The 20,970-nt window shown below is 48.0% G+C and overlaps 1 protein-coding gene across 1 annotated transcript in view; it reads left to right on the top strand.

The window, feature by feature from the left end:
- LOC138279281 (pepsin A-like) overlaps positions 1-20,970 on the top strand; it is a 151,865-nt gene that overhangs the window by 44,817 nt on the left and 86,078 nt on the right. Inside the window, exons 4-5 of the mRNA XM_069219393.1 lie at positions 10,503-10,621; positions 12,915-13,111. Coding sequence (XP_069075494.1) covers positions 10,503-10,621; positions 12,915-13,111 — 316 coding nt within the window. The remainder of the gene's footprint in view (positions 1-10,502; positions 10,622-12,914; positions 13,112-20,970) is intronic.

Here is a 20,970-nt window from a genome sequence, read left to right as displayed (position 1 = left end):
TTATCCTGTACTGTTCAGTGGTTAAGCCATAACCATCCAGGAGTGCATTCTTAAGAACTGTAAAATTATTGGCATCATTTTCTTTCACAGTAAGGAGCCTATCCCTACCTTTTCCACTAAATGATAGCCATAGGATAGCAGCCCACTGCCTTTGAGGGACATCCTGTACAACACAGGCCCTCTCAAGTGCAGCAAACCACTTGTTAATGTCATCCCCCTCCTTATAAGGGGGAACTATCTTGTGCAGATTCCTGGAATCATGCTCTTTTGCAGGATGACTATGGGGAATACTGCTGCTGCCACCATGGGTATCTAAACCCAACTTCTGTCTTTCCTTCTCTAATTCTAAAGACTGTCTATCCAAATACAGCTGTTGCTTCTTGAGCTTCAGTCTGGTTTGTTCCACTCTCAATCTATTGAGCTCCCTTTCTAACAATCTGTCATCAGGGTGGGTGGGAGGGACATTTCTAGATACAGAGGTATGATGGGAATGAACAGAAGGAGACCTGTCCCTTACAGAGGGCACCCTAACAGCTTGGCTACCAGTATAATGTGAGAGCACACCATCAGTATGGTGTGATTCAACCTCTGTACCAACTATGCTAGACTGTCTAGTAATGGGCAGGCTGAGAAGTTTCTTTCCTGAACCTTTTCCTGGGGGAGTCCCTGGGTCAGATTGAGAACCATTAGCTACTTTTTCTACAGATTGGGCACTTATGGCCTTATCCTGTACTCTAAGCATATTAATTAACAGTTCTAAAGAAGGATTCTTCCCTACACTCAAACCTCTCTCTATGCAGAGACTCCTTGCTCCTTTCCAGCTAAGGTGATCATATGCAAGTTTGGACAGTTCAACATTTTTTCCTGTGCCAGACATTTTTTTTGAGAGAGTTAAAGTGATAGAAAAAGAGAAAAAAGTTTTCAGAACTTTTTGGAAAGACAGATAAAACTTTTTAAACTTTTAAGAACTTTTTGAAAGTTTAGTAGTACTTTTCAGCACTTAGAAAAGAGTGAAAAGAGGAAATGCAAAACTTTTTGGCTATGTGTATATACACTGACCTTGTTTTGTATATTTTTCTCTTATGAAAAGTACAATGACAAGAGTGGTAAGTAGTCTCAAGCACTTATCCCACCGCTGCACAACCAATGTAGGAGGCTGGACTGGCTTGTAGTGAGTACCAAGGGGTACTTGCACCTTGCACCAGGCCCAGTTATCCCTTATTAGTGTATAGGGTGTCTAGCAGCTTAGGCTGATAGATAATGGTAGCTTAGCAGAGCAGCTCAGGCTGAACTAGGAGACGTGTGAAGCTACTACAGTACCACTTAGTGTCATATGCACAATATCATAAGAAAACACAATACACAGTTATACTAAAAATAAAGGTACTTTATTTTTATGACAATATGCCAAAGTATCTTAGAGTGTACCCTCAGTGAGAGGATAGGAAATATACACAAGATATATATACACAATAGCAAAAATATGCAGTATAGTCTTAGAAAACAGTGCAAACAATGTATAGTTACAATAGGATGCAATGGGGAAACATAGGGATAGGGGCAACACAAACCATATACTCCAAAAGTGGAATGCGAACCACGAATGGACCCCAAACCTATGTGACCTTGTAGAGGGTCGCTGGGACTATTAGAAAATAGTGAGAGTTAGAAAAATAACCCTCCCCAAGACCCTGAAAAGTGAGTGCAAAGTGCACCAAAGTTCCCCTAAGGACAAAATAGTCGTGTTAGAGGGAGAATGCAAGGAAAACACAAATCAGCAATGCAACAACGATGGATTCCTGTCTGAGGGTACCTGTGGAACAAGGGGACCAAGTCCAAAAGTCACAAGCAGCTCGGAGATGGGCAGATGCCCAAGAAATGCCAGCGGTTGGTGCAAAGAAGCTCTTACTAGGCTGAAGAACTGTGAATACTGCAGGAACGACAAGGGCTAGAGACTTCCCCTTTGGAGGATGGATCCCACACGCCTTGGAGAGTCGTGCAGAAGTGTTTTCCCGCCGGATGGACGCCAACAAGCCTTGCTACACGCAAATCGTGCGTTTGGCGTTTTTGGACGCTGCTGGGGCCCAGGAGGGACCAGGAGGTCGCAAATTGGATCTGCAGAGAGAGGGGACGTCGAGCAAGACAAAGAGCCCTCACTGAAGCAGGTAGCTCCCGGAGAAGTGCCAGAAACAGGCACTACGAGGATGCGTGAAACGGTGCTCGCCGAAGTTGCACAAAGGAGTCCCACGTCGCCGGAGACCAACTTAGAAAGTCGTGCAATGCAGGTTAGAGTGCCGTGGACCCAGGCTTGGCTGTTCACACAGGATTTCCGCCGGAAGTGCACAGGGGCCGGAGAAGCTTGCAAAGTCGCGGTTCCCAGCAATGCAGCCCAGCGAGGTGAGGCAAGGACTTACCTCCACCAAACTTGGGCTGAAGAGTCACTGGACCGTGGGGGTCACTTGGACGGTGTCGCTGGATTCGAGGGACCTCGCTCGTCGTGCTGAGAGGAGACCCAAGGGACCGGAGATGCAGCTTTTTGGTGCCTGCGGTTGCAGGGGGAAGATTCCGTCGACCCACGGGAGATTTCTTCGGAGCTTCTGGTGCAGAGAGGAGGCAGACTACCCCCACAGCATGCACAAGCAGGAAAACAGTCGAGAAGGCGGCAGGATCAGCGTTACAGAGTTGCAGTAGTCGTCTTTGCTACTATGTTGCAGGTTTGCAGGCTTCCAGCGCGGTCAGCGGTCGATTCCTTATCAGAAGGTGAAGAGGGAGATGCAGAGGAACTCGGCTGAGCTCATGCATTCGTTATCTAAAGTTTCCCCAGAGACAGAGACCCTAAATAGCCAGAAAAGAGGGTTTGGCTACCTAGGAGAGAGGAAAGGCTACTAACACCTGAAGGAGCCTATCACAAGGAGTCTCTGACGTCACCTGGTGGCACTGGCCACTCAGAGCAGTCCAGTGTGCCAGCAGCACCTCTGTTTCCAAGATGGCAGAGGTCTGGAGCACACTGGAGGAGCTCTGGACACCTCCCAGGGGAGGTGCAGGTCAGGGGAGTGGTCACTCCCCTTTCCTTTGTCCAGTTTCGCGCCAGAGCAGGGGCTAAGGGGTCCCTGAACCGGTGTAGACTGGCTTATGCAGAATTGGGCACATCTGTGCCCAACAAAGCATTTCCAGAGGCTGGGGGAGGCTACTCCTCCCCTGCCTTCACACCATTTTCCAAAGGGAGAGGGTGTCACACCCTCTCTCAGAGGAAGTTCTTTTGTTCTGCCATCCTGGGCCAGGCCTGGCTGGACCCCAGGAGGGCAGCTGCCTGTCTGAGGGGTTGGCAGCAGCAGCAGCTGCAGAGAAACCCCAGGAAGGGCAGTCTGGCAGTACCAGGGTCTGTGCTACAGACCACTGGGATCATGGAATTGTACCAACAATGCCAGGATGGCATAGAGGGGGCAATTCCATGATCATAGACATGTTACATGGCCATATTCGGAGTTACCATGGTGAAGCTACATATAGGTAGTGACCTATATGTAGTGCACGCGTGTAATGGTGTCCCCGCACTCACAAAGTTCAGCGAATTGGCTCTGAACAATGTGGGGGCACCTTGGCTAGTGCCAGGGTGCCCTCACACTAAGTAACTTTGCACCTAACCTTTACCAGGTAAAGGTTAGACATATAGGTGACTTATAAGTTACTTAAGTGCAGTGTAAAATGGCTGTGAAATAACGTGGACGTTATTTCACTCAGGCTGCAGTGGCAGGCCTGTGTAAGAATTGTCAGAGCTCCCTATGGGTGGCAAAAGAAATGCTGCAGCCCATAGGGATCTCCTGGAACCCCAATACCCTGGGTACCTCAGTACCATATACTAGGGAATTATAAGGGTGTTCCAGTAAGCCAATGTAAATTGGTAAAAATGGTCACTAGCCTGTCAGTGACAATTTGGAAGTAATGAGAGAGCATAACCACTGAGGTTCTGGTTAGCAGAGCCTCAGTGAGACAGTTAGGCACCACACAGGGAACATATACATGCACACCTATGAGCACTGGGGCCCTGTGTGACAGGGTCCCAGTGACACATACATATAGGCCACAAACCTATGAGCACTGGGGTCCTGACCAGCAGGATCCCAGTGACACATAACAAACATACTGAAAACATGGTGTTTTCACTATGAGCACTGAGGCCTAGCTATCAGGATCCCAGTGAGACAGTGAAAACAGTGACAAACACCCTGACATACACTCACAAACAGGCCAAAAGTGGGGGTAACAAGGCTAGAAAGAGGCTACCTTCTCACAAAGAGTCACTGGACTGTGGGAGTCACTTGGACAGAGTTGCAGTGTTCCAGGGACCACGCTCATTGTGCTGAGAGGGGACCCAGAGGACCGGTGATGCAGTCTTTTGCTGCCTGCGGTTGCAGGGAGAAGATTCCGTCGACCTACTGGAGATTTCTTCAGAGCTCCTGGTGCAAGAAGGAGGCAGGCTACCCCCAGAGCATGCACCACCTGGAAACAGTCTAGAAAGCCGGCAGGATGAAGCGATAAAAGGTTGCTAGTAGTCGTCTTCCTACTTTATTGCGGTTTTGCAGGCATCCTGAGCAGTCAGCGGTCGATCCTTTGGCAGAAGGTGAAGAGGGAGATGCAGAGGAACTCTGATGAGCTCTTGCATTCGTTATCTGAAGAATTCCCCAAAGCAGAGACCCTAAATAGCCAGAAAAGGAGGTTTGGCTACCAAGGAAGGAGGATTTGCTACCAAGAGAGGTAAGAGCCTATCAGAAGGAGCCTCTGACGTCACCTGCTGGCACTAGCCACTCAGAGCAGTCCAGTGTGCCACAGACACCCCTGTTTCCAAGATGGCAGAAGTCTGGGACACACTGGAGGAGCTCTGGGCACCTCCCCTGGGAGGTGCAGGTCAGGGGAGTGGTCACTCCCCTTTCATTTGTCCAGTTTTGCACCAGAGCAGGGCTGGGGGATCCCTAAACCGGTGTAGACTGGCTTATGCAGAGGTGGACACCATCTGTGCCCATCAAAGCATTTCCAGAGGTTGGGGGAGGCTACTCCTCTCCAGCCTTCACACCTATTTCCAAAGGGAGATGGTGTTACACCCTCTCTCAGAGAAAATCCTTTGTTCTGCCTTCCTGGGCCAGGGCTACCTGGACCCCAGGAGGGCAGAAACCTGTCTGAGGGGTTGGCAGCAGCAGCAGCTGCAGTGGAGACTCCGGAAAGGCAGTTTGGCAGTACCTGGGTACTGTGCTAGAGACCCGGGGGATCATGGAATTGTCCCCCCAATGCCCGAATGGCATTGGGGGGACAATTCCATGATCTTAGGCATGTTACATGGCCATGTTCGGAGTTACCATTGTGAGGCTATACATAGGTAGTGACCTATGTATAGTGCACGCGTGTAATGGTGTCCCCGCACTCACAAAGTCCGGGGAATTTGCCCTGAACGATGTGGGGGCACCTTGGCTAGTGCCAGGGTGCCCTCACACTAAGTAACTTTGCACCCAACCTTCACCAGGTGAAGGTTAGACATATAGGTGACTTATAAGTTACCTAAGTGCAGTGTTAAATGGCTGTGAAATAACGTGGACGTTATTTCACTCAGGCTGCAGTGGCAGGCCTGTGTAAGAATAGTCAGAGCTCCCTATGGGTGGCAAAAGAAATGCTGCAGCCCGTAGGGATCTCCTGGAACCCCAATACCCTGGGTACCTCAGTGCCATATACTAGGGAATTATAAGAGTGTTCCAGTATACCAATGTGAATTGGTGAAATTGGTCACTATCCTGTTAGTGACAATTTAGAAAGCAGAGAGAGCATAACCACTGAGGTTCTGGTTAGCAGAGCCTCAGTGAGATAGTTAGTCACTACACAGGTAACACATTCAGGCACACTTATGAGCACTGGGGCCCTGGTGAACAGGGTCCCAGTGACACATACAACTAAAACAACATATATACAGTGAAAAATGGGGGTAACATGCCAGGCAAGATGGTACTTTCCTACAGCTGTGCACAAAGGAAATCCTGGAAGAGTGCACAGCAGCCGGAGCAGCTGCAAATCACTTGGTACCCAGCAATGCAGTCTAGCATGGGGAGGCAAGGACCTACCTCCACCAAACTTGGACTGAAGAGTCACTGGACTGTGGGAGTCACTTGGACAGAGTTGCAGTGTTCCAGGGACCACGCTCATTGTGCTGAGAGGGGACCCAGAGGACCGGTGATGCAGTCTTTTGCTGCCTGCGGTTGCAGGGAGAAGATTCCGTCGACCTACTGGAGATTTCTTCAGAGCTCCTGGTGCAAGAATGAGGCAGGCTACCCCCAGAGCATGCACCACCTGGAAACAGTCTAGAAAGCCGGCAGGATGAAGCGATAAAAGGTTGCTAGTAGTCGTCTTCCTACTTTATTGCGGTTTTGCAGGCATCCTGAGCAGTCAGCGGTCGATCCTTTGGCAGAAGGTGAAGAGGGAGATGCAGAGGAACTCTGATGAGCTCTTGCATTCGTTATCTGAAGAATTCCCCAAAGCAGAGACCCTAAATAGCCAGAAAAGGAGGTTTGGCTACCAAGGAAGGAGGATTTGCTACCAAGAGAGGTAAGAGCCTATCAGAAGGAGCCTCTGACGTCACCTGCTGGCACTAGCCACTCAGAGCAGTCCAGTGTGCCACAGACACCCCTGTTTCCAAGATGGCAGAAGTCTGGGACACACTGGAGGAGCTCTGGGCACCTCCCCTGGGAGGTGCAGGTCAGGGGAGTGGTCACTCCCCTTTCATTTGTCCAGTTTTGCGCCAGAGCAGGGCTGGGGGATCCCTAAACCGGTGTAGACTGGCTTATGCAGAGGTGGACACCATCTGTGCCCATCAAAGCATTTCCAGAGGTTGGGGGAGGCTACTCCTCTCCAGCCTTCACACCTATTTCCAAAGGGAGATGGTGTTACACCCTCTCTCAGAGAAAATCCTTTGTTCTGCCTTCCTGGGCCAGGGCTACCTGGACCCCAGGAGGGCAGAAACCTGTCTGAGGGGTTGGCAGCAGCAGCAGCTGCAGTGGAGACTCCGGAAAGGCAGTTTGGCAGTACCCGGGTACTGTGCTAGAGACCCGGGGGATCATGGAATTGTCCCCCCAATGCCCGAATGGCATTGGGGGGACAATTCCATGATCTTAGGCATGTTACATGGCCATGTTCGGAGTTACCATTGTGAGGCTATACATAGGTAGTGACCTATGTATAGTGCACGCGTGTAATGGTGTCCCCGCACTCACAAAGTCCGGGGAATTTGCCCTGAACGATGTGGGGGCACCTTGGCTAGTGCCAGGGTGCCCTCACACTAAGTAACTTTGCACCCAACCTTCACCAGGTGAAGGTTAGACATATAGGTGACTTATAAGTTACCTAAGTGCAGTGTTAAATGGCTGTGAAATAACGTGGACGTTATTTCACTCAGGCTGCAGTGGCAGGCCTGTGTAAGAATTGTCTGAGCTCCCTATGGGTGGCAAAAGAAATGCTGCAGCCCGTAGGGATCTCCTGGAACCCCAATACCCTGGGTACCTCAGTGCCATATACTAGGGAATTATAAGAGTGTTCCAGTATACCAATGTGAATTGGTGAAATTGGTCACTAGTCTGTTAGTGACAATTTAGAAAGCAGAGAGAGCATAACCACTGAGGTTCTGGTTAGCAGAGCCTCAGTGAGACAGTTGGGCATCACACAGGGAACACATACAGGGCACACTTATGAGCACTGGGGCCCTGGCTGGCAGGGTCCCAGTGACACATAGACTAAAACAACATATATACAGTGAAATATGGGGGTAACATGCCAGGCAAGATGGTACTTTCCTACACGCATGGATGGAAAAGGAATGAGACAAAAACTAAGGAAAGATCTTGAAGGTCTCCTGAAACTGTTTTAGCCACACACAGGAGCAGGCTGAGATGTGCACATTGCAGTCCTGAGACATGTACACATTCAGTGGTAGGCTCAGATATACTCAGTACATGCCTGCGTTGAATGCACACACACAGGAGCAGGCTGAGATGTGCACATTACAGTCCTGGGGCATGTCCACATGCGGGGGTAGGCTCATACATACTCAGTACATGCCTGTGGTGTCTGTGCACACACAGGAGAAGGCTGAGATGTGCATGTTGCTGTCCTGGGGCATGTACATATGCAGGGGTAGGCTCAGATATACTCAGTACATGCCTGAGGTGTCTGTGCACACAGGAGCAGGCTGAGGTGCGCTCATTGCCGTCCTGGGGCACGTACACATGCAGGGGTATGCTCTGATATACTCACTGCTTGCCTGTGGTGTATGTGCACACAGGTGCAGGCTGAGATGTTCTCATTACAGTCCTGGGGCACGTACACATGCAGTGGTAGGCTCAGATATACTCAGTACATGCCTGTGGTGTATGTGCACACAGAGGAGCAGCCTGAGAGTTGCACATTACAGTCCTGGGGCGTGTCCACATGCAGGGGTAGGCTCATATATACTCTGTACATGCCTGTGGTGTCTGTGCACACACAGGAGAAGGCTGAGATGTGCATGTTGCTGTCCTGGGGCATGTACATATGCAGGGGTAGGCTCAGGTATACTCAGTACATGCCGGGGTGTATATGCACACACAGGAGCAGGCTATGTGCACATTGCAGTCCTAGGTCATGTACACGTGCAGGGGTAGCCTCAGATATACTCAGTACATACCTAGGTGTATGTGCACACACAGGAGCAGGCTGAGATGTGCACATTGCTGTCCTGGGGCATGTACACATGCAGTGGCAGGCTCAGAGATACTCAGTACTTGCCTGTGGTGTCTGTGCACACACAGGTGAAGACTGAGACGTGAACATTACAGTCCTGGGGCATGTACACATGCAGGAGTAGAAACATATATACTCAGTACATACCTGGGTGTGTCTGCACACACAGGAGCAGGCTGAGATGTGTACCTTACAGTCCTGCGGCACATTTACATGCAGGGGTAGGAACATATATACTCAGTACATACCTGGGTGTATGTGCACACACAGGAGCAGGCTGAGATGTGTACCTTACAGTCCTGAGGCATATATGCGTGCAGTGGTAGGCTCAGATATAGTCAGTGCATGCCGGTGGTGTCTGTGCATGCACAGAAGCAGGCTGGGATGTGCACATTGTAGTCCTGGGGCACGTACACATGCAGGGCTAGGCTCAGATATACTCAGTACATGCCTGTGGTGTATGTGCGCACACAGGAGCAGGCTGTGATGTGCACATTGCTGTCCTGGGGCATGTACACATGCAGGGGTAGGCTCAGATATACTCAGTACATGCCTGTGGTGTCTGTGCACACAGAGGTGCAGGCTGAGGTGTGTACATTACAGTCCTGGGGCATGTACACATGCAGGGGTAGGCTCAGATATGCTCAGTACATGCCTGTGGTGTCTGTGCACACACAGGAGCAGGCTGAGATACGTACATTACCGTCCTGGGGCATCTACACATGCAGGGGTAGGCTCTGATATACTAAGTACCTGCCTGTGGTGTATGTGCGCACACACAGGAGCAGGCTGAGATGCTCACATTGCTGTCCTGGGGCATGTACACATGCAGGGGGAGGCTCAGATACACTCAGTAAATACCTGGGTGTATGCGCACACACAGGAGCAGGCTGAGATGTGCACATGGCTGTCCTGTGGCATATACACATGCAGGGGTAGGGGTAGGCTTAGATATACTTAGTACATGCCTGGTGAATATGTGCACACACAGGAGTAGGCTGAGACGTGCACATTAGAGTCCCGGGGCATGTGCACATGCAGGGGTAGGTTCAGATATAGTTAGTACATAGGGGGTGTATGTGCACACACAGGAGCAGGCTGAGACGTTCACATTACAGTCCTGGGGCATGTACACATGCAGGGGTATGCTCCGATATGCTCAGTGCATGCTTGTGGTGTGGGTGCACACAGGAGCAGGCTGAGATGTGCACATTGCTGTCCTGGGGCACGTACACATGCAATGGTAGACTCAGATATACTCAGTACATACCTGGGTGTATGTGCACACACAGGAGCAGGCTGAGATGTACATATTATACTTGCATGCAGGAGAAGACTGAGATACCAGCCTAGAGTGATTGTGTGTGCCGGAGCATGCACAGATGTACACACTACAGCCCAAGGAGTTGTACATATTCAGGCGCAGGTACTGATGCACAGAATATACCTATGTTGTATGTGCACATGCAGGAGCAAGATGATAGAGCTGCGATACAGGCCTGGGGTTTGTTCAAACGTTGAAGAATCCTGAGATGGATAGGATCATGCCTTGAGTTTATGCCTATGTTTGAGAAGGATGAGATAAGCACATGCCTGGAGTTTACATGCATGTAGAAGTAGACCAGGATGTGTCCTTCTGCACCTGTTCTCCACAGTTCTCGAGTGCTCAGCTTTAGCTTGACATTCCTTAACTAGACACAGTTGTTAAACTTCCAGCATCACAAGTGACCCACAATTCTATTCTTTGTCAGCAAACCACCACAGGTTCAACCCCCAGCTGTCCTCCACCTTCCAGCCGACAGACATCAGCATCTCCATCGCCTATGGTGCAGGAAGCATGACTGGAGCCTTGGGCTACGACACTGTGCAGGTGAGGGGGGAACCATCGTGGGGGGGGGTAAAGAATAGACAATTTATTGTAGCAAATGTGGGAGGCCTGTTCCATATGGACCCTTCAAACCAAAAGCATGTCAAACTTTCTCTAGACTTTTATCATCATTACAGACAGCTTCTACCCACAGTCCTGTTGGGTTAGATATTAGTACCCCAAAATCACACTCCTGTAACCAGAATATATCCCACAAGTAGAGGTGTTAGATGTGATAATTGTGCAAAGTCCAAAGTATTGTAAGAACAGGAAAATGTTACTCTTAATAAAACATCCCTAATGCCACAGTGACAACAAAATGACTAACACGAGTTAAACCACCACTCCTGATACTCATTCTTACTGTTACTCTTATTCTCATTCATATTTCTGGTTCTATTCTTATTCCTACATTTATACTCACTCATATTCTAGTTTGTATTTGTAGGAAAGTAGTATATTTCTGACATAGTTGCCCCCACTGTTTGCCTGGTGTCAATATGTGTAGAGACTGTAGTTTGTGATGCTTGGTATGGTTCTTTTTTGCGGGGACATCACTGACTGACTTTTTTGGGATTGAAAGTGCTTTACACTCTTCCCGGATAAGTCTGAGCTGCTCTCCACAGCTACCCGTAGAGAGCTTTGGGTATCTAGGCATCAACACAGTATGACTAAGTGTTGCATTGACTCAGTATATGGTGCAACATCATAGGTGTAGCCCATAAACTGAGCCGGCCTCCTACAGTATTCTTATTCTTACTCTAATACTCAGTCATATTCTTGTTTGTATTTTCATTGTTACACGTATACTCACTCATATTCCTGGTGTGCATTTTTATTCTTACACATACTCACTCATATTCATGTTTGTAATCTTATTCTTATTCACACTCACTCATATTCTTGTTTGTATTTTTATTGTTACACTTAAACTCACTCATATTCTTGTTTGTATTTTTTATTGTTACACTTATACTAGCTCATATTCTTGTTTGTATTCTTCTGCTTATACTTATACTCACTCATATTCTTGTTTGTAACCGTATTCTTACTCTTATACTCACCATATTATTATTTGTGTTTTTATTCTTACACATACTCATACTCTTGTTTGTATTTTTATTGTTACACTTATACTAGCTCATATTCTTGTTTGTATTCTTATGCTTATACTTATATTCACTCATATTCTTGTTTGTAACCGTACTCTTACTCTTATACTCACTCATATTATTATTTGTATTTTTATTCTTACACATACTCACTCATATTCTTGTTTGTATTTTTATTGTTACACTTATACTAGCTCATATTCTTGTTTGTATTATTATGCTTATACTTATACTCACTCATATTCTTGTTTGTAACCGTATTCATACTCTTATACTCACTCATATTATTATTTGTATTTTTATTCTTACACATACTCACTCATATTCTTGGTTGTATTTTTATTGTTACACTTACAGTATACTAGCTCACATTCTTGTTTGTATTCTTATGCTTCTACTTATACTCACTCATTCCTATTTGTATTCTTATGCTTGCTTGTGCTTATACTCACTCATATTCTTGTTTGTAATCTTATTCTTAATCATACTCACTCATATTTGTGTTTTTATGTTTATTCTTACACTTATACTAACTCATATTCTTGTTTGTATTCTTATGCTTCTACTTATACTCACTCATTCCTGTTTGTATTCTAATACTTGCACTTACACTCATTCGTATTCTTGTTTGTAATCTTATTCTTACACTTATACTCACTCATATTCTTGGTTGTAACCTTATTCTTATATTTGTACTCACTCATATTATTATTCGTATGTTTATTCTTACACATACTCATTCATATTCATGTTTGTATTTTTATTGTTACACTTATACTCACTCATATTCGTTTGTATTCTTATTCTTACACTTATACTCACTCATATTTTTGTTTGTATGTTTATTCTTACACTCATACTCAATCATATAATTGTTTGTACTGCCATGCTTATACTTATACTCACTCATATTCTTGTTTGTAAGCTTATTCTTACATTTATACTTACTCATATTATTATTTGTATGTTTATTCTCACAATTATGCTCATGTATATTGTTGAAATTATTCTGACTATTGCAGCATAGTTAAAACTCTGCCCAGGCCTAGATCAAATGTGTCGTCCATGGAATGGCTCCCACTTCCTGACTCCAGGGTATTTCTTGGGTCAGTTGCTGTCTCCTGGATCCTGGGTGTGTTTTTAAGTGCTGTTCTCATGTGTCATCTGTCACTTCTTCTCAATAGGTTGGGAGCCTGGTGGACACTCACCAGTCCTTCGCCATGAGCGACACTGAGGCCGCCTTGTTTGCCTTCTCTCACTTCGATGGAATCCTGGGCCTAGCTTATCCCAGCCTCTCAGTGGCCAAAACCAGTCCTGTGTTTGACAACATGTGGAGCCAGGGCCTGCTGTCCCAGGACCTCTTCTCTGTCTACTTGAGCCCGTGAGTCTGATGTCAACTGTACAGGATACCATGAAGGTGTTTAGATGATTGTCTATTGATGATGTAGGCCGGAACACAATTGCCTCTAAGGTAAACCATGAGGTTTGTTTTTGGATGGGATTCCAGCTGTTGGTTCTTTGTTGCAGTGTGTATCTTCACCCACATTCCAGCACTTGTGTGCAGACTAATGCCACAGTTCACATTTAGGACATCTTAGGACATGGAATTGCAGTGTCAAAAATCAGACTATAGAGACTGAACACAACATAAAATATCTATCCATCCATCCATCCCTGAAGGAAAATGTAGCTGAGGAAAGATTACATTTATTGTTTTGATTCCAAGACTACACCCACTCATCCAAGCGCAGGCGCACTAACACAGACACACAAACACACATGCACACATGCTGCTGCACATGTGCACCAGGCACCGGAGACAATTCATGGAGGCAAAGACAGACACCTGTGGACAGACCCACCCCTCTCCTACCCCACCCCTCTTTCACCCGTCCCCTCTCTCTCACCCCAAACCCTGTAGACAGACCCACCCCTGTCACCCCAAACCCACTCGTGGCTCACAGGGGAGGAAAGAGGCGGGGTGGCATGGCACGTGGCAGGGGGAGGGGGGAAACGACAAATAAAAATTTATAATAATAATACTTACCTTTCTCACTGCCTCCGCCACACAGCTCCGCTCTTCTGTCCTCACTGCTACAGGCATAGGCTCCAGGCCTGCCATGTGGCCAATCCAAATGCTGCTTTCATGCTGCTGGCAGCATGAAAGCAGCATCAGGATTTGATGTGCGCCCAGCCAGGGTGCTCCGAGGCAGAGTGGGAGCCTGTGCCTGCTGTCTCCAACCCAGCAACACTGTGCCGGGTTGGAAAGAGCTCAGTGCGCACTGAGGGGGAGTGCTGTGCACTCTCCATCTGTCCCTGTCATGCCCCATGGGCCCACCCCTTTTATAATAAAACAATAATAAACATAGTTTATTATCATTTTATTGGAAATGTTTTGCAGCTGCTGCTGCTGACGGGCGATGCTCCTCCGCCATAGCAGAGGAACCACCGCTGCCCAAGCCTCTGTGGACATACCTACTCCTGTCTCATCCCAAGTCCCTGTGGATAGACCCACCCCTCTCTAATCCCAAGGATTCCTGTGGACAGACCCACCCCTCTCACCGCAAACTCTTGTGGACAGACACGCCCCTCTCTCACCCCAAGGATCCCTGTGGACAGACCCACCTCTCTCTCACCCCAGCCCTCTCTCACCACAAGGCACTACAGTGATGCAGCATGGATAAGGGATGGAAGAGACAACAGGTAGGGTGGGGCCAGGGAGACAGCACCCTCATCCTCCTCATCCTCGGCGATGAAGAAAGGTGCAGGTGCAAAAGAAAAGACTCTGACTTTTTATCCATAGGACTGCTCTGCCCTAAGGTAAACTATTCACACTATATAATTCTCCTCAATACAATAAAATATAAATGTTTAAAATAATCGAAAGTGGCAAGATCTTCAAATAGATCCCTACTGAAACCAAAAGACCAGTCACCCAGGCATCATCAGCAGCCGTTTGGACTACGGCAACGCACTCTACGCCAGAACCACCACCAAGGCAAAAAGAATACTACAACGCATCCAGAACGCCTCCACCCGTCTCATCAAGAACGCTCCCGAGCACAGCCACATCTCCGCCCTGCTGAGAGACCTGTACTGGCTCCCAATAGACAAAATAAATACATTCAAACTTCTCACGCACACATGCAAAGCCCTTCAAAACGCCGGACCAGAATACCTCAACCAAAGACTCCACTTCTACACGTCCACCAGGAACTTCTGCTCTGCTGACTTTGCCTTCGCCGCTGTCCCACATGTCCGGAAGGCCACAGCCGGAGGAAGGTCCTCCTCCCACCACAACGCCAAGACCTGGAACTCCCTCATGATCCACCTTAGAAGATCTCCCACACTTTCTCAATTCAGAAAGGATCTCAAAACTTGGCTCTTCACATGATCCCTTCTGACCTTCACTTCTGCTCCCCCCCCCCAGCGCCTTGAGACCCTAACGGGTGAACAGCTGCGCTTTACAAGTACTTGATTGATTTATTGATTCAGAAGGGCCCTCCCGCAGAGCCTGGAAACTAAAGCCTCACCATGAGGAGAGCGGAGAAGCAGGGGTGAGTACTTAGGATGGAACAGAGAGTGGAAAAAGCCTTATCCAACCGGATGGGTGATCCTAATCCTAAAAGGGAGGTTTTCATGAACCAGTGACTAAGCTGGAAGTGGATTCCAGAGGCCAGTCCATAGTGGATCCCAGAGGTCGGTCCATACTGGATCCCATAAGCTAGTCCATACGCGATGTAAGAGATTGGTCCATAGTGGATGTCAGAGGCTGGTCCATAGTGGATCTCAGAAGCCAGTCCACAGTGGATCCCAGAGGTTGGTCCATAGTGGATTCCAGGGTTTGGTCCATATTGGATCCCAGAGGATGGTCCATAGTGGATCCCAGAGGCCGGTCCTTGCTGTTATCGATCAAGAAGGGTCACCAGGCCCCTGGTCCTGAACCTGCCACCGGTGTCCTCTCTGGAGACACTGCAGAGAAGATGCTGGACTTCAGGGAGAGGGGCCAGTGTTTGCCACTCAGAAGGTGAAGGACACATGAGATGGAGTCACAGAAAACTGGGGAGCGAAAACGTAGAGAACAGATCAGAGGGGAAGAAGACAAGTGGCACTGACAGCTTCGAGGCACACGAGGGATGCGGCACTGAAGGTTTCAAGGTAGGTGTAGGAAAGGACCCTCTTTTTGGCATTTTACCGCAAAGTTCTGCCTGATGTCAGTGTGTTTTTGACTGTGTCACTGGGATCCTGCTAGTCAGGACCCCAGTGCTTATGGTTTATGGCCTGCTTGTCGGTGTGTTTCACTGTTTTTTAAATTGTCACTGGAGTCCTGCTAACCAGAACTCCAGAGCTCATGCTCTCTCTGTTTCTAAATTTTTCACTACAGTTTAGTGACTCCATATTTCAGTCCAAATTGGCACACTGGTCCCCCCTTATATGTCCCTAGCATATGGTACCTAGGTAACCAGGGCATTGGGGTTCCAGGGGATCCTTACGGGCTGCAGCATTTCTTTTGCCACCCATAAGGAGCTCATACAAACACTTCTTCAGGACTTGCATTGCAGCCTGTGTGAAATAGTGCAAGCACTATTTCACACCCATAGACACTGCACCAGGTCACTTATATATCAGGTCTTCAAACCCTGAAGGCTGGGTGTGAAGTACCTTTGTTTGGGGGCACCCCTGCACTAGCAGAGGTGCCCTCACATCATCCAGGCCCATTTTCCCTGACTTTGTGAGTGCGGGACGCCATTTAACGCGTGCACTACCTATAGGTCAATACCTATCTATAGCTTCACAATGGTAATTCGAAAATCGCCGTTTGCGAGTCGCTAAAGGCCCTTTGCCATGTAGTAATGCATTTTGCGAGTCAGAACCGACTCGCAAAATGCATTTCCGAGTCGCAAATAGGAAGGGGTGTTCCCTTCCTATTTGCGAGTCGCTATGGTATGCATTTTCATTTGCGACCGCAATAAGCGCAGTTACCATCCACTTGAAGTGGATGGTAACCCAGGCGCAAACGAGAAGGGGTCCCCATGGGACCCCTTCCCCTTTGTGTCTGGCACTAAAAATCATTTTTCAGAGCAGGCAGTGGTCCAATGGACCACTACCTGCCCTGAAAAATACCGAACCAAAAGGTTTCGGTTTATTTTTCAAAGTGCAGCTCATTTTCCTTTAAGGAGAATGGGTTTCATTTTGAAAAAAAAAAACTGCATTATTTAAAAGCAGTCAAGAACATGGTGGTCTGCTGTTCCCAGCAGGCCACCCTCCCCGTGAGTGCCCTGACTCGCTATGGGGTCGCAAATTGCGACTCACCTCATTAATTTTAATGAGGTGGGTCTTTGCGACCCCTTAGCGACTCGCAGAAGGTGTCTGAGACACCTTTCTGCATTCCAAATTGCGAGCTGCAATTTGCGAGTCGCTGGGACTCGCAAATTGCAAGTCGCAATTTGGAATAATGCTACATCTGGCCCTTACTGCCTTCATCCTGCACCAGAAGAACCGAAGGAATCTCTTGTGGAGTGACAGAGTCACTTCCCTGATTCAGCAAGCACCTCTCTGCAGCGATGACCGGTGGCTTGGACCCTCCTCTCCAGACGACAGGTGTGGATCCAGCAACACAGGTGTTGGACTAAAGTGACTCTGGCAGTCCCACTGTAAAGCTATCCAACTTTAGTGGAGGTAAGAGCTTGCCTCCTGTAGGAAAGTACCATCTTGCCTGGCATGTTACCCCCATTTTTCACTGTATATATGTTGTTTTAGTTGTATGTGTCACTGGGACCCTGGTAACCCAGGGCCCCAGTGCTCATAAGTGTGCCTGAATGTGTTACCTGTGTAGTGACTAACTGTCTCACTGAGGCTCTGCTAATCAGAACCTCAGTGGTTATGCTCTCTCATTTCTTTCCAAATTGTCACTGACAGGCTAGTGACCATTTTTACCAATTTACATTGGCTTACTGGAACACCCTTATAATTCCCTAGTATATGGTACTGAGGTATCCAGGGTGTTGGGGTTCCAGGAGATCCCTATGGGCTGCAGCATTTCTTTTGCCACCCATAGGGAGCTCTGACAATTCTTACACAGGCCTGCCACTGCAGCCTGAGTGAAATAACGTCCACGTTATTTCACAGCCATTTTACACTGCACTTAAGTAACTTATAAGTCACCTATAAGTCTAACCTTTACCTGGTAAAGGTTAGGTGCAAAGTTACTTAGTGTGAGGGCACCCTGGCACTAGCCAAGGTGCCCCCACATTGTTCAGAGCTAATTCACTGAACTTTGTGAGTGCGGGGACACCATTACACGCGTGCACTACATATAGGTCACTACCTATATATAGCTTCACCATGGTAACTCCGAATATGGCCATGTAACATGTCTATGATCATGGAATTGCCCCCTCTATGCCATCCTGGCATTGTTGGCACAATTCCATGATCCCAGTGGTTTGTAGCACAGACCCTGGTACTGCCAGACTGCCCTTCCTGGGGTTTCTCTGCAGCTGCTGCTGCTGCCAACCCCTCAGACAGGCAGATGCCCTCCTGGGGTCCAGCCAGGCCTGGCCCAGGATGGCAGAACAAAGAACTTCCTCTGAGAGAGGGTGTGACACCCTCTCCCTTTGGAAAATGGTGTGAAGGCAGGGGAGGAGTAGCCTCCCCCAGCCTCTGGAAATGCTTTGTTGGGCACAGATGTGCCCAATTCTGCATAAGCCAGTCTACACCGGTTCAGGGACCCCTTAGCCCCTGCTCTGGCACGAAACTGGACAAAGGAAAGGGGAGTGACCACTCCCCTGACCTGCACCTCCCCTGGGAGGTGTCCAGAGCTCCTCCAGTGTGCTCCAGACCTCTGCCATCTTGGAAACAGAGGTGCTGCTGGCACACTGGACTGCTCTGAGTGGCCAGTGCCACCAGGTGACGTCAGAGACTCCTGCTGATAGGCTCCTTCAGGTGTTAGTAGCCTTTCCTCTCTCCTAGGTAGCCAAACCCTCTTTTCTGGCTATTTAGGGTCTCTGTCTCTGGGGAAACTTTAGATAACGAATGCATGAGCTCAGCCGAGTTCCTCTGCATCTCTCTCTTCACCTTCTGATAAGGAAACGACCGCTGACCGCGCTGGAAGCCTGCAAACCTGCAACATAGTAGCAAAGACGACTACTGCAACTCTGTAACGCTGATCCTGCCGCCTTCTCGACTGTTTTCCTGCTTGTGCATGCTGTGGGGGTAGCCTGCCTCCTCTCTGCACCAGAAGCTCCGAAGAAATCTCCCGTGGGTCGACGGAATCTTCCCCCTGCAACTGCAGGCACCAAAAAGCTGCATTACCGGTCCCTTGGTTCTCCTCTCAGCACGACGAGCGAGGTCCCTCGAAACCAGCGACGCTGTCCAAGTGACCCCCACAGTCCAGTGACTCTTCAGCCCAAGTTTGGTGGAGGTAAGTCCTTGCCTCACCTCGCTGGGCTGCATTGCTGGGAACCGCGACTTTGCAGCTACTCCGGCCCCTGTGCACTTCCGGCGGAAATCCTTCGTGCACAGCCAAGCCTGGGTCCACGGCACTCTAACCTGCATTGCACGACTTTCTAAGTTGGTCTCCGGCGACGTGGGACTCCTTTGTGCAACTTCGGCAAGCACCGTTTCACGCATCCTTGTAGTGCCTGTTTCTGGCACTTCTCTGGGTGCTACCTGCTTCAGTGAGGGCTCTTTGTCTTGCTCGACGTCTCCTCTCTCTGCAGGTCCAATTTGCGACCTCCTGGTCCCTCCTGGGCCCCAGCAGCATCCAAAAACGCCAAATGCACGATTTGCGTGTAGGACTGCACGACTCTCCAAGGCGAGAGGGATCTGTCCACCAAAGGGGAAGTCTCTAGCCCTTTTCGTTCCTGCAGAAACCTCAGCTTCTTCTGTCCAGTCGAAGCTTCTTTGCACCCGCAGCTGGCATTTCCTGGGCATCTGCCCATCTACGACTTGCTTGTGACTTTTGGACTTGGTCCCCTTGTTCCACAGGTACCCTAGATTGGAAATCCACAGTTGTTGCATTGCTGGTTTGTGTCTTTCCTGCATTATTCCTCTAACACGACTCTTTTGTCCTTAGGGGAACTTTGGTGCACTTTGCACTCACTTTTCAGGGTCTTGGGGAGGGTTATTTTTCTAACTCTCACTATTTTCTAATAGTCCCAGCGACCCTCTACAAGGTCACATAGGTTTGGGGTCCATTCGTGGTTCGCATTCCACTTTTGGAGTATATGGTTTGTGTTGCCCCTATCCCTATGTTTCCCCATTGCATCCTATTGTAACTATACATTGTTTGCACTGTTTTCTAAGACTATACTGCATATTTTTGCTATTGTGTATATATATCTTGTGTATATTTCCTATCCTCTCACTGAGGGTACACTCTAAGATACTTTGGCATATTGTCATAAAAATAAAGTACCTTTATTTTTAGTATAACTGTGTATTGTGTTTTCTTATGATATTGTGCATATGACACTAAGTGGTACTGTAGTAGCTTCACACGTCTCCTAGTTCAGCCTAAGCTGCTCTGCTAAGCTACCATTATCTATCAGCCTAAGCTGCTAGACACCCTATACACTAATAAGGGATAACTGGGCCTGGTGCAAGGTGCAAGTACCCCTTGGTACTCACTACAAGCCAGTCCAGCCTCCTACATTGGTTGTGCAGTGGTGGGATAAGTGCTTGAGACTACTTACCACTCTTGTCATTGTACTTTTCATAAGAGAAAAATATACAAAACAAGGTCAGTGTATATACACATAGCCAAAAAGTTTTGCATTTCCTCTTTTCACTCTTTTCTAAGTGCTGAAAAGTACTTCTAAACTTTCAAAAAGTCCTTAAAAGTTTAAAAAGTTTTTTCTGTCTTTCCAAAAAGTTCTGAAAACTTTTTTCTCTTTTTCTATCACTTTAACTCTCTCTAAAAAATGTCTGGCACAGGAAAAAATGTTGAACTGTCCAAACTTGCATATGATCACCTTAGCTGGAAAGGAGCAAGGAGTCTCTGCATAGAGAGAGGTTTGAGTGTAGGGAAGAATCCTTCCTTAGAACTGTTAATTAATATGCTTAGAGTACAGGATAAGGCCATAAGTGCCCAATCTGTAGAAAAAGTAGCTAATGGTTCTCAATCTGATCCAGGGACTCCCCCAGGAAAAGGTTCAGGAAAGAAACTTCTCAGCCTGCCCATTACTAGACAGTCTAGCATAGTTGGTACAGAGGTTGAATCACACCATACTAATGGTG

This window comes from Pleurodeles waltl, chromosome 2_2, assembly GCF_031143425.1.
Source record: "Pleurodeles waltl isolate 20211129_DDA chromosome 2_2, aPleWal1.hap1.20221129, whole genome shotgun sequence".
NCBI classification, from domain to species: Eukaryota; Metazoa; Chordata; class Amphibia; order Caudata; family Salamandridae; genus Pleurodeles; species Pleurodeles waltl.
This window is presented reverse-complemented; position numbering and strand designations above follow the sequence as displayed.